Source organism: Pseudorasbora parva, chromosome 14 (genome assembly GCF_024679245.1).
Source record: "Pseudorasbora parva isolate DD20220531a chromosome 14, ASM2467924v1, whole genome shotgun sequence".
Classification (NCBI taxonomy): domain Eukaryota; kingdom Metazoa; phylum Chordata; class Actinopteri; order Cypriniformes; family Gobionidae; genus Pseudorasbora; species Pseudorasbora parva.
Window position 1 is genome coordinate 44,705,936 of NC_090185.1, and position 15,041 is coordinate 44,720,976.

At 42.5% G+C, this 15,041-nt stretch overlaps 1 protein-coding gene across 1 annotated transcript in view; it reads right to left on the reverse strand.

Annotated features, from left to right (window-relative positions):
- LOC137040659 (NACHT, LRR and PYD domains-containing protein 12-like) overlaps positions 1–15,041 on the reverse strand; it is a 98,540-nt gene that overhangs the window by 49,184 nt on the left and 34,315 nt on the right. Inside the window, exons 7-8 of the mRNA XM_067416448.1 lie at positions 9,427–9,600; positions 9,057–9,227 (exon numbers count right to left, since the gene is read on the reverse strand). Coding sequence (XP_067272549.1) covers positions 9,057–9,227; positions 9,427–9,600 — 345 coding nt within the window. The remainder of the gene's footprint in view (positions 1–9,056; positions 9,228–9,426; positions 9,601–15,041) is intronic.

Below are 15,041 nucleotides of genomic sequence, written 5' to 3' on the forward strand. Positions count from 1 at the left end.
ACATCTATTACTGTGGAGACCTCAGTCTGTCATAATGAGACACAACACACACTACAGATCCTCTCACACTACACCTGAGGCGTCTGACGCAGTGGTCACACACACATCTATTACTGTGGAGACCTCAGTCTGTCATAATGAGACACAACACACACTACAGATCCTCTCACACTACACCTGAGGCGTCTGACACAGTGGTCACACACACATCTATTACTGTGGAGACCTCAGTCTGTCATAATGAGACACAACACACACTACAGATCCTCTCACACTACACCTGAGGTGTCTGACGCAGTGGTCACAGACACATCTATTACTGTGGAGACCTCAGTCTGTCATAATGAGACACAACACACACTACAGATCCTCTCACACTACACCTGAGGTGTCTGACGCAGTGGTCACACACACATCTATTACTGTGGAGACCTCAGTCTGTCATAATGAGACACAACACACACTACAGATCCTCTCACACTACACCTGAGGTGTCGGACGCAGTGGTCACAGACACATCTATTACTGTGGAGACCTCAGTCTGTCATAATGAGACACAACACACACTACAGATCCTCTCACACTACACCTGAGGTGTCTGACGCAGTGGTCACAGACACATCTATTACTGTGGAGACCTCAGTCTGTCATAATGAGACACAACACACACTACAGATCCTCTCACACTACACCTGAGGTGTCTGACGCAGTGGTCACACACACATCTATTACTGTGGAGACCTCAGTCTGTCATAATGAGACAACACACACTACAGATCCTCTCACACTACACCTGAGGTGTCTGACGCAGTGGTCACAGACACATCTATTACTGTGGAGACCTCAGTCTGTCATAATGAGACACAACACACACTACAGATCCTCTCACACTACACCTGAGGTGTCTGACGCAGTGGTCACACACACATCTATTACTGTGGAGACCTCAGTCTGTCATAATGAGACACAACACACACTACAGATACTCTCACACTACACCTGAGGTGTCTGATGGAGTGGACACATCTATTACTGTGGAGACCTCAGTCTGTCATAATGAGACACAACACACACTACAGATCCTCTCACACTACACCTGAGGCGTCTGACGCAGTGGTCACAGACACATCTATTACTGTGGAGACCTCAGTCTGTCATAATGAGACACAACACACACTACAGATCCTCTCACACTACACCTGAGGCGTCTGACGCAGTGGTCACACACACATCTATTACTGTGGAGACCTCAGTCTGTCATAATGAGACACAACACACACTACAGATCCTCTCACTACACCTGAGGTGTCTGACGCAGTGGTCACACACACATCTATTACTGTGGAGACCTCAGTCTGTCATAATGAGACACAACACACACTACAGATCCTCTCACACTACACCTGAGGCGTCTGACGCAGTGGTCACACACACATCTATTACTGTGGAGACCTCAGTCTGTCATAATGAGACACAACACACACTACAGATCCTCTCACACTACACCTGAGGTGTCTGACGCAGTGGTCACAGACACATCTATTACTGTGGAGACCTCAGTCTGTCATAATGAGACACAACACACACTACAGATCCTCTCACACTACACCTGAGGTGTCTGACGCAGTGGTCACACACACACATCTATTACTGTGGAGACCTCAGTCTGTCATAATGAGACACAACACACACTACAGATCCTCTCACACTACACCTGAGGTGTCTGACGCAGTGGTCACACACACACATCTATTACTGTGGAGACCTCAGTCTGTCATAATGAGACACAACACACACTACAGATCCTCTCACACTACACCTGAGGCGTCTGACGCAGTGGTCACAGACACATCTATTACTGTGGAGACCTCAGTCTGTCATAATGAGACACAACACACACTACAGATCCTCTCACACTACACCTGAGGTGTCTGACGCAGTGGTCACACACACATCTATTACTGTGGAGACCTCAGTCTGTCATAATGAGACACAACACACACTACAGATCCTCTCACACTACACCTGAGGCGTCTGACGCAGTGGTCACACACACATCTATTACTGTGGAGACCTCAGTCTGTCATAATGAGACAACACACACTACAGATCCTCTCACACTACACCTGAGGTGTCTGACGCAGTGGTCACACACACATCTATTACTGTGGAGACCTCAGTCTGTCATAATGAGACACAACACACACTACAGATCCTCTCACACTACACCTGAGGCGTCTGACGCAGTGGTCACAGACACATCTATTACTGTGGAGACCTCAGTCTGTCATAATGAGACACAACACACACTACAGATCCTCACACACTACACCTGAGGTGTCTGACGCAGTGGTCACAGACACATCTATTACTGTGGAGACCTCAGTCTGTCATAATGAGACACAACACACACTACAGATCCTCTCACACTACACCTGAGGCGTCTGACGCAGTGGTCACACACACATCTATTACTGTGGAGACCTCAGTCTGTCATAATGAGACACAACACACACTACAGATCCTCTCACACTACACCTGAGGCGTCTGACGCAGTGGTCACACACACATCTATTACTGTGGAGACCTCAGTCTGTCATAATGAGACACAACACACACTACAGATCCTCTCACACTACACCTGAGGTGTCTGACGCAGTGGTCACACACACATCTATTACTGTGGAGACCTCAGTCTGTCATAATGAGACACAACACACACTACAGATCCTCTCACACTACACCTGAGGTGTCTGACGCAGTGGTCACACACACATCTATTACTGTGGAGACCTCAGTCTGTCATAATGATACATAACACACACTACAGATCCTCTCACACTACACCTGAGGTGTCTGACGCAGTGGTCACACACACATCTATTACTGTGGAGACCTCAGTCTGTCATAATGAGACACAACACACACTACAGATCCTCTCACACTACACCTGAGGTGTCTGACGCAGTGGTCACACACACATCTATTACTGTGGAGACCTCAGTCTGTCATAATGAGACACAACACACACTACAGATCCTCTCACACTACACCTGAGGCGTCTGACGCAGTGGTCACACACACATCTATTACTGTGGAGACCTCAGTCTGTCATAATGAGACACAACACACACTACAGATCCTCTCACACTACACCTGAGGTGTCTGACGCAGTGGTCACACACACATCTATTACTGTGGAGACCTCAGTCTGTCATAATGAGACACAACACACACTACAGATCCTCTCACACTACACCTGAGGTGTCTGACGCAGTGGTCACAGACACATCTATTACTGTGGAGACCTCAGTCTGTCATAATGAGACACAACACACACTACAGATCCTCTCACACTACACCTGAGGTGTCTGACGCAGTGGTCACACACACATCTATTACTGTGGAGACCTCAGTCTGTCATAATGAGACACAACACACACTACAGATCCTCTCACACTACACCTGAGGCGTCTGACGCAGTGGTCACACACACATCTATTACTGTGGAGACCTCAGTCTGTCATAATGAGACACAACACACACTACAGATCCTCTCACACTACACCTGAGGTGTCTGACGCAGTGGTCACACACACATCTATTACTGTGGAGACCTCAGTCTGTCATAATGAGACACAACACACACTACAGATCCTCTCACACTACACCTGAGGTGTCTGACGCAGTGGTCACACACACATCTATTACTGTGGAGACCTCAGTCTGTCATAATGAGACACAACACACACTACAGATCCTCTCACTACACCTGAGGTGTCTGACGCAGTGGTCACACACACATCTATTACTGTGGAGACCTCAGTCTGTCATAATGAGACACAACACACACTACAGATCCTCTCACACTACACCTGAGGTGTCTGACGCAGTGGTCACACACACATCTATTACTGTGGAGACCTCAGTCTGTCATAATGAGACACAACACACACTACAGATCCTCTCACACTACACCTGAGGCGTCTGACGCAGTGGTCACACACACATCTATTACTGTGGAGACCTCAGTCTGTCATAATGAGACACAACACACACTACAGATCCTCTCACTACACCTGAGGTGTCTGACGCAGTGGTCACACACACATCTATTACTGTGGAGACCTCAGTCTGTCATAATGAGACACAACACACACTACAGATCCTCTCACACTACACCTGAGGTGTCTGACGCAGTGGTCACACACACATCTATTACTGTGGAGACCTCAGTCTGTCATAATGAGACACAACACACACTACAGATCCTCTCACACTACACCTGAGGCGTCTGACGCAGTGGTCACACACACACATCTATTACTGTGGAGACCTCAGTCTGTCATAATGAGACACAACACACACTACAGATCCTCTCACACTACACCTGAGGTGTCTGACGCAGTGGTCACACACACATCTATTACTGTGGAGACCTCAGTCTGTCATAATGAGACACAACACACACTACAGATCCTCTCACACTACACCTGAGGTGTCTGACGCAGTGGTCACACACACATCTATTACTGTGGAGACCTCAGTCTGTCATAATGAGACACAACACACACTACAGATCCTCTCACACTACACCTGAGGTGTCTGACGCAGTGGTCACACACACACATCTATTACTGTGGAGACCTCAGTCTGTCATAATGAGACACAACACACACTACAGATCCTCTCACACTACACCTGAGGCGTCTGACGCAGTGGTCACACACACATCTATTACTGTGGAGACCTCAGTCTGTCATAATGAGACACAACACACACTACAGATCCTCTCACTACACCTGAGGCGTCTGACGCAGTGGTCACACACACATCTATTACTGTGGAGACCTCAGTCTGTCATAATGAGACACAACACACACTACAGATCCTCTCACACTACACCTGAGGCGTCTGACGCAGTGGTCACACACACATCTATTACTGTGGAGACCTCAGTCTGTCATAATGAGACACAACACACACTGCAGATCCTCTCAAACTACACCTGAGGTGTCTGACGCAGTGGTCACACACACATCTATTACTGTGGAGACCTCAGTCTGTCATAATGAGACACAACACACACTACAGATCCTCTCACACTACACCTGAGGTGTCGGACGCAGTGGTCACACACACATCTATTACTGTGGAGACCTCAGTCTGTCATAATGAGACACAACACACACTACAGATACTCTCACACTACACCTGAGGTGTCTGACGCAGTGGTCACACACACATCTATTACTGTGGAGACCTCAGTCTGTCATAATGAGACAACACACACTACAGATCCTCTCACACTACACCTGAGGTGTCTGACGCAGTGGTCACACACACATCTATTACTGTGGAGACCTCAGTCTGTCATAATGAGACACAACACACACTACAGATCCTCTCACACTACACCTGAGGCGTCTGACGCAGTGGTCACACACACATCTATTACTGTGGAGACCTCAGTCTGTCATAATGAGACACAACACACACTACAGATACTCTCACACTACACCTGAGGCGTCTGACGCAGTGGTCACACACACATCTATTACTGTGGAGACCTCAGTCTGTCATAATGAGACACAACACACACTACAGATCCTCTCACACTACACCTGAGGCGTCTGACGCAGTGGTCACACACACATCTATTACTGTGGAGACCTCAGTCTGTCATAATGAGACACAACACACACTACAGATCCTCTCACACTACACCTGAGGCGTCTGACGCAGTGGTCACACACACATCTATTACTGTGGAGACCTCAGTCTGTCATAATGAGACACAACACACACTACAGATCCTCTCACACTACACCTGAGGCGTCTGACGCAGTGGTCACACACACATCTATTACTGTGGAGACCTCAGTCTGTCATAATGAGACACAACACACACTACAGATCCTCTCACACTACACCTGAGGCGTCTGACGCAGTGGTCACACACACATCTATTACTGTGGAGACCTCAGTCTGTCATAATGAGACACAACACACACTACAGATCCTCTCACACTACACCTGAGGCGTCTGACGCAGTGGTCACACACACATCTATTACTGTGGAGACCTCAGTCTGTCATAATGAGACACAACACACACTACAGATCCTCTCACACTACACCTGAGGCGTCTGACGCAGTGGTCACACACACATCTATTACTGTGGAGACCTCAGTCTGTCATAATGAGACACAACACACACTACAGATCCTCTCACACTACACCTGAGGCGTCTGACGCAGTGGTCACACACACATCTATTACTGTGGAGACCTCAGTCTGTCATAATGAGACAACACACACTACAGATCCTCACACACTACACCTGAGGTGTCTGACGCAGTGGTCACACACACATCTATTACTGTGGAGACCTCAGTCTGTCATAATGAGACACAACACACACTACAGATCCTCTCACACTACACCTGAGGCGTCTGACGCAGTGGTCACACACACATCTATTACTGTGGAGACCTCAGTCTGTCATAATGAGACACAACACACACTACAGATCCTCTCACACTACACCTGAGGTGTCTGACGCAGTGGTCACACACACATCTATTACTGTGGAGACCTCAGTCTGTCATAATGAGACACAACACACACTACAGATCCTCTCACACTACACCTGAGGTGTCTGACGCAGTGGTCACACACACATCTATTACTGTGGAGACCTCAGTCTGTCATAATGAGACACAACACACACTACAGATCCTCTCACACTACACCTGAGGTGTCTGACGCAGTGGTCACACACACATCTATTACTGTGGAGACCTCAGTCTGTCATAATGAGACACAACACACACTACAGATCCTCTCACACTACACCTGAGGTGTCTGATGCAGTGGTTGTCGTCCTGTAACTTCATAACCACTTGCTTGATTAATGAAAATTAGGGTTCATTTAAAGCTTAGAATTGATGGCTTTACAGTGAATATAATGAATATGATTAACTCTTAACAACTGCTTTTAAATGTGCTGTAAGTGACAAGACATGCTTATGTGGTGGGACATGCTTTCTTCTGGGATCCCGCTTTGCAGTAATGACGCAGCATCATGTGAAGATTCACCCGATGGGAACTGGCGTGGCCATCATCAGAGGGCCGTTTTCCACTGTTACCTGATTTGCCCATTTCACAGTGTGGGTGGGGTTTAGGGGTGGGGTCAGGGGATGGGGCTCATTTTCAATGCCTGATTTATAAACACTCATCAGTTTGAAAACACACACACATTTAGAAACGCCCACTTTAGTTCTGCAGAGCTGGGGCGTGATTGGATTGGGCTGTTTGAGTATTTCGGCTGCGGCGGTTAACAGTCACTCACACTAGTCACTTTTGCTCTGTTGCTAGTCACCTAACATTACTAGGCTTCTCAAAAGCCATCTGTTATAATCGTGTTGCGCATTATAACCTATCACACGTGTTTCTGTTGAGTTTATGAATGCAATGTCTAATAATCAGATGTGTTCAGATTAGCCGGAGTTTTGTTCAGAGCGCTCTCACTCACTGTTCGAGATTCGCTAATTTAGGGACCGTCTCTAAAGTTAAATACAACATTGGTACGCGCGGCTGTATAAAACGGACTGTACAGTGTTCATCTAGGTGTCCGGTATAATGCACACCTTTTGGATTTTTGATATTTAATAAAAAACTGTCAAATCATATGAAAATATGGAGATTATTTATTTTACTGGGATACTGTTTGGGCTCATACACAAAATATGCTAGATTTAAACGCGTCATAGCTGATATAGGACACTGATGAGAATATTGCTTGAGAACATATTTATAGAGATGATATTATAGATTATATTCATTCACACTAAATGATTATTTATGCATTATGTGGTGCTATTGATGACGGCCAATAGAAGGAAGGAAATCCCACAGAATATAATCTTGCTTTAAAAAGGCCATAGAGCGGCTTGATTTATTTGTTGTTTGTTCATTTTCAAATATAAAACTTGATGAAATGTTTTCAGTGTGTGCATCTGTTCTTTTTGAACACTTTCTCTCATTTGAACAAAACCGTGATAATATTGATAACCGTGATAATATTGATAACCGTGATAATATTGATAACCGTGATAATATTGATAACCGAGATAATATTGATAACCGTGATAATATTGATAACCGTGAAAATATTTATAACCGTGATAATATTGATAACCGTCATAATATTGATAACCGTGATAATATTGATAACCGTGATAATATTGATAACCGTGATAATATTGATAACCGAGATAATATTGATAACCGTGATAATATTGATAACCGTGATAATATTTATAACCGTGATAATATTGATAACCGTGATAATATTGATAACCGTGATAATATTGATAACCGTGATAATATTGATAACCGTGATAATATCGATAACCGTGATAATATTGATAATTTGGGTCACTATAACCGTGATAATATTGATAACCGTGATAATATTGATAACTGTGATAATATTGATAACTGTGATAATATTGATAACCGTGATAATATTGATAACCGTGATAATATTGATAACCGAGATAATTTGGGTCACGATAACCGTGATGTTAAATTTCCATACCGCTTCATCACTATTTTATGAGTGTCCTTCCATATATCATTTCTAATAGACATCATGTCAATCATCAATAATAACAAAATAATTCAATAAATTGCATCAGTTTTTCTGAGGTTTTCTCATCTGTGATGTACCAAGAACTTCCAAACATGATCATAATATATTTGTTTCCAAATGTGAAAGGTTTTTAATCAAATGAGACCATGCACTTGCATATATTTAGTTATTAGCAATTACTTTTAAGTATGCCACTTAGATGTGAAATCATTAAAATATGCCTTCAGGGTGTAAGTGGTTCATTTTAATACACAAATGATATATTATTGTGTTACTGTGGATGCTGAACGAAAAACAAAAACGGACTCAAATAAATGAGAAAAAATGCATTATCCACTACTATAACAATAATATTAAGAGCAATGTGGCGTTTTACAGCATTAAACACAATACTCACGTGAGTGTGTTGAGTCGACAGTGTTTATCCTGCAGTAGAGCAGAGATCTGATTCACTCGTGTGTCTCCTAGTTCATGATCTCTCAGATTCAGCTCTCTCAGGAGTAACGGGTTTATACCCACAATTCCTCTCACATACTCACAGGCTTCATCTGCAGCAGGACTCACAAACCTGCAGAAGGGAAAATTAAGCTAGAATCAATTTGATTAAACATGGTGTGATGAAAACAGCATTTGATTCTAATGGGAAACACTGTGGAATTATTTATCTTGAATTGGCTTCTGTACAACTCATTTTATTAGTGAAATAATATTTCTATAAACAATTCAGCTGCACATCATTTCTGTTGTATTATTTAATCCCGTCTCACCTCAGTGTCTTCAGTTGACAGTGTGGATCCTCCAGTAAATCAGTGAGCTGCTTCACTCCTGATTCTCCAGGATCATTTCCTGTGAGATCCAGCTCTATCAGGTGTGAAGGGTTTGATCTCAGAGCTGAAGCCAGAGCTCTATATCCTTCTTCTGTGATACTGCAGTCTGATAGTCTAGAAGAAGAAAAAATATAATACACAATATCAACTATTATTTACATTATGACTGATGAAGTCAACTGAATCTGTGTCTGTAAATGTTGAACCAAATGAGCCATACAACCAGCAGACAAGCGAACATCATTCCTCTGAAAGCTCCTGTAGTGTGTCAGCTGGCGTGTGTATCGCAGGATCGCCAGTGAAAAGACCTATATTGTTTGTAGCCCTTTTGTCTTCACATACAAGATTTATACTAAAATATAATATAATATACATTTGTATACAACAGTTGTTTCTGGTTCTCGAATCTGATTGGCTGAGAGCCTTTTCTAGCTGTGTGATATCCACCCAGTATCGGCACTGGAACCGTTTCCCCGTTAGAGTCAGTCCGCTTGAGTGACTGTCATGGCGCTTGAGCGATTTGCCACTGTTTTAAGGAAACTACTGTTGTTGTGTCACCAAATGTAGTTTTAACAGTTTTTTAGGCACTGCCTTATTCAGTTTAAGGTCATACACAGACTGCATTATTCAAAACAGAAACTGCACAGGATTGTCTCACCTCTTTGTGACAAATGTAATTCAGTAGATGCAGATTTGTCCCATAGTTTCATTTTTTGCTCAAGAATATAGAGTTACTGGAATGGTTTTGTTGATGTGCTTTCAGTGATGTTCAGGTAAATGCGGCCTGACCCAGCATTGATCATTCTTGGACTTTCTGAACATGTCATTTAAACAATATTTAAACAATAAATATTATTTTATATAACTAATATGCTGTATTTGGTATTGAGAAAAGGTCCGTAATGTTGACTTCAGTGACAGTTACTTTATGAGTCTTTATGAGTGACTGGTTGTAAACAAGGAAATTGTTTAGCGCTCTCTTTGGAAATCTTTTAAAGGACACAGATATCGCTTTTCTCAGTGGACATTCAAACTGATTTCTTTAATAATGGATATTATGGACATTGAGCTGAATAATGAATGCTATTTCAGATGCAGGTAATACACTCGTTTAGTCAACCTCTCACTCATAATACCTTAATACTCTACACCAGGGGTCTCATATGGGATCAGATTCCCACCAATTGAATTGCGGTCACGCATAAAAAAAAAAAAAGTGTGAATCAAAATTTTAAAAACACATGTGAAAATATAACGCACAAAACTGAGTCACAAACAACATTTGTCATAGAAATACAAATAATAAGCGCGAGTCAAACATTTAAACAAGTTTAAAATTATATTGCTCAAAGCTGAATCATGAATTCAAAATGATCTGAATCGCACACAAAATCATGTTTTCTGCTCTTATTTTCATTTTTTGTATGTCCGTTCTCTTTTCTCCTTTGTTTTGTTTCCACATTCTTCGCTTGCGTTTCCAAATGGTGCAGTTCGAGTTTTATGTAAATCAGGGGCGGGTCTAAGCATCACCATTGGTCCACTAGTTCTAGATTGACAGCTCATCCAGTAGCCAATCAATGGAAGAGTAAGGGTGTAAATTTACACCTACAATTTTTACACCTACAATTTTACACCTACAAATTTACACTTACAAAGGGTAAGTTGAGTAAGGGTGTAAATTTACACAACTCACACCTTCACACCTGGATTTTGACAGGCAAGATGGCGCCAGGATGTTTGCCGGCTTGCCACAACCTGTCATTGTCTCTTTTATTTATAATGTTTCTTGTTTGTTTTATCGCGCGCTCTGTTTGCTCCCCGCTGGTATATGATCGCATGTCGCTGCTAAATATTCGATCCGCTATGTCCGACTGCTTACTTAGCAATCCCAGAGATGATTGGCATCTGCACTCGCATTTTGTGCCAGTCGCATTGAGGAAAATGTGTTACCTGCCGGGATGTCTGTGCCTGTGGAGGAAACGGCGAAGGAAGCGTGGGAAGCGTGCTGGAGCCCTTGTCAGATCGAAGAGGACCAGGAAGTTTCCAGTCATCGGACCAGCTTCTTCGATGGCGGAGGCCGTGGTCGTGAACTTGAGTCATTCATACATTCTGCCTGTCTTGCCGTCTTCGGCGCTGATGTCTCAGTCTTCACGGATGGCGTTCGTGAGGCGACGGTCTGCAGATCGAGGAGTTAACCATCGGAATCTTCGCTATTTACGTGACGGGAGTCCGGTAACTTTTAACGATTCCTCTCTGCGAACGTCTTCTTCAAATAATACTCTCTCTCCAGTGACAATGGCTTTGATAAATGCGAGATCTCTGGCAAATAAGACATTTATCTTGAACGATTTTTTTCTTTCTCACGAAATAGATTTTTTATTTGTTACTGAGACGTGGCTTAATGCGGGTGAAATGACATCTCTTTCTGAACTTTCTCCTCCTGGCTGCAGTTTTTTTAGTACCCCTAGGTCTGTTGGCCGTGGCGGGGGTCTTGCAGTTGTTTTTAATGACAAGTTTAAGTGTAGACTTTCACCTTCAGCGTCTTTTAGCACTTTTGAATCTCAGTTAATTACGCTGAATTCTTTTAAATCTGTGCTATGTGTTTTGATTTATAGACCCCCTAATTCTCATGGAGATTTTATACAGGAGTTTTCAGAATTTTTGTCTGGTGTAGTATCTTCTTTTGACAATATTTTAATTTTGGGGGATTTTAATATACATGTGTGCTGCCCTTCGAAGCCCCTGGTTAAAGAATTTTTTAATTTATTAGAGTCGTTTGATTTTTTGCAATGTGTTACGGGTCCAACTCATGAACGCGGTCATACGCTTGACCTTGTATTGTCGTTGGGATTCGCTATTGATAGCGTGAAGATTGTTGATACTGTTTTTTCTGACCATAAGTCTGTTATTTTAAATACTAACTTTCCTTGTGTTCCACTGGCTAATACTGTTTCAGCCTCAGTTTCGGCCCGCATACTCAATCCATGCACAGCTAATAGTTTTTCAGCTGTTTTTTATGGTTCTCCTTTATTTTCATTGATAGAGTCATACTCTCCCTGTATGGGTTTAGAAGAGTTGGTCGATCAGTTTAACTCTTCTTGCTTGGAGATTTTAGATGCTGTGGCTCCTGTCAAAGTCAGGGGGAGAAAAGACAAATCGCAGCCCTGGTTGAACAGTACTACCCGTGCTCTTAGACAGGAGTGTAGGAAGGCTGAACGCAAATGGGTTAAAGATAAATTACAAGTGTCTTATGAGATTTTAAAAAACAGTTTGAATGAGTATCAAAGATCTGTTAAATTGGCTAGATCAAATTATTTCTCTCTCATCATCTCCAGAAACTGTAATAATTCTAGAGTACTTTTTTCTACTGTAAATGCTGTTCTTCAACCTACTGTGACTCCTGCACTTATTCCTTCTGCTGTCATGTGTGAAGAGTTTTTAAAACATTTTATTGGTAAGGTTAATGGAATTAGATCTCAAATTTCACCTGTTGGCAATGATTGCTTTGTTTCTGTTGCCCCTCAGAAACAATTGTCCAGTTTCATGCCCGTTTCTATGCAGGAGCTTAAGGATATAATTGCTCATATGAAGCCCACTAGGTCGCCTGGTGATGTTCTCCCGTCTTCTCTGTTTAAGCAGGTACTTGATTCAATTGGCCCAAGTATTCTGTCTATTATGAATATTAGTCTGTCATCTGGTGTTGTTCCAGTTAGTTTCAAGCACGCGGTTATTCAACCCCTTTTAAAAAAACCCGCCTTAGACCCATTTGACATGAGTAGTTTTCGTCCAATCTCAAAATTGCCATTTATTTCTAAGATACTCGAAAAAATTGTGAATATACAGCTTAATGACTTTTTAATTAGGAATAATATTTCCGATAGATACCAGTCAGGTTTTAGAGTTGGTCATAGTACAGAATCTGCTCTTTTGAGAGTGTCTAATGATATCCTTCGAGCTGTTGATTCTGGGAATCGTGTTGTCTTGCTGATGTTAGATCTTGCAGCTGCATTTGATACAGTTGATCATAACATTCTCATTGATCGTCTTAGGGATCAGATTGGTATTCAGGGCTTAGCCCTGAAATGGTTCTCTTCTTATTTGACAGAGAGGACCTTTTCAGTCTGCTTAGGTGATTATTCTTCTTCCGTTGCCCCCCTTGTGTGTGGGGTTCCACAGGGCTCAATACTGGGACCGATTTTATTTTCCCTTTATATGCTCCCTCTGGGCTCTATCTTTGAGAAATTTGGGATTCAGTATCATCTTTATGCCGATGATTCTCAAATTTACTTACCATTGAAACAAGGGCATAAATGTGCCATTCAGTCTCTTCATGCATGTTTGGCAGAAGTTAAGTGCTGGCTTGCGAAAAATTTTCTCCAATTAAATGAGGATAAGACCGAGGTTATTTTATTTGGAAATAAGGGGTGTGTGGATGATGACTGCCTAGGGTTGCTTCCTGGGAAAAAACTGTCTAGTGTAAGGAACCTTGGTGTTATTTTTGACTCTGAGCTGAGATTTGAGCAGCAAATCAACGCTGTCGTTAAGAATAGCTTCTTCCATCTTAGATTAATATCAAAATTGAAATCTATCCTGACTTTTAATGATATGGAGAAGGTTGTTCATGCTTTTGTGTCATCGCGTTTGGATTATTGTAATGTGTTGTATCTGGGTGTGAGTCAGGCTTCCCTCTCCCGTTTGCAGCTTGTTCAGAACTCAGCTGCCAGACTTTTAACGGGCACTAAAAAGAGAGAACATATTACTCCAGTTTTAATTAAACTGCATTGGTTACCCATACGATATAGAATTCAATATAAAGCGCTGTTGTATGTTTTTAAGTCTCTGCATGGTCTAGCCCCTGAGTATGTTACTGATTTAATCAGCCGCTGTCACTCCAGCAGGTCTCTGCGCTCAAATGATCAGTTGCTTCTTGTGGTTCCACGAACACGTTTAAAATGTAAAGGTGACCGGGCCTTCTCTGTTGCAGCTCCTAGGCTTTGGAACAACCTTCCGCTGTCTGTAAAGACTTGTCCATCATTGGGGGTTTTTCAAAGTGCGCTAAAAACGTATTTGTTTTCCTTAGCTTTTGATAATGCTTTGTAAGTTGTGTATGTCATATGTTAGTATTGTTTTTGCACCTATTATTTTTAAATTTTCTTGTATACCTCATGTACAGCACTTTGGTTCCACTTGTGGTGTTGAAAGTGCTCTATAAATAAATGAAGTTGAAGTTGAAGTTGAAGAGGGAAGCTGACGTCACCAAGAGACTCACGCCTCAGTTCAGCCAGCCGCTGTTGACTTGAGCTACGAGTATAACGCGCTCTCTATCACTGTATCGGCAAGGAAATACATTATTACCCTCATTCACTGCTATAAGAGGAGAAGATTTGGCTAAACTTGTTAAATCATCAAAATCTAGAGGCAGACAGAGTATACAGCTTCATTACTTAAGTAAAAGAACAGATAGCCTTAAGTAAAAGAACAGATAGCCTTAAGTAAAAGAACAGATACCCTTAAGTAAAAGAACAGATACCCTTAAGTAAAAGAACAGATAGCCT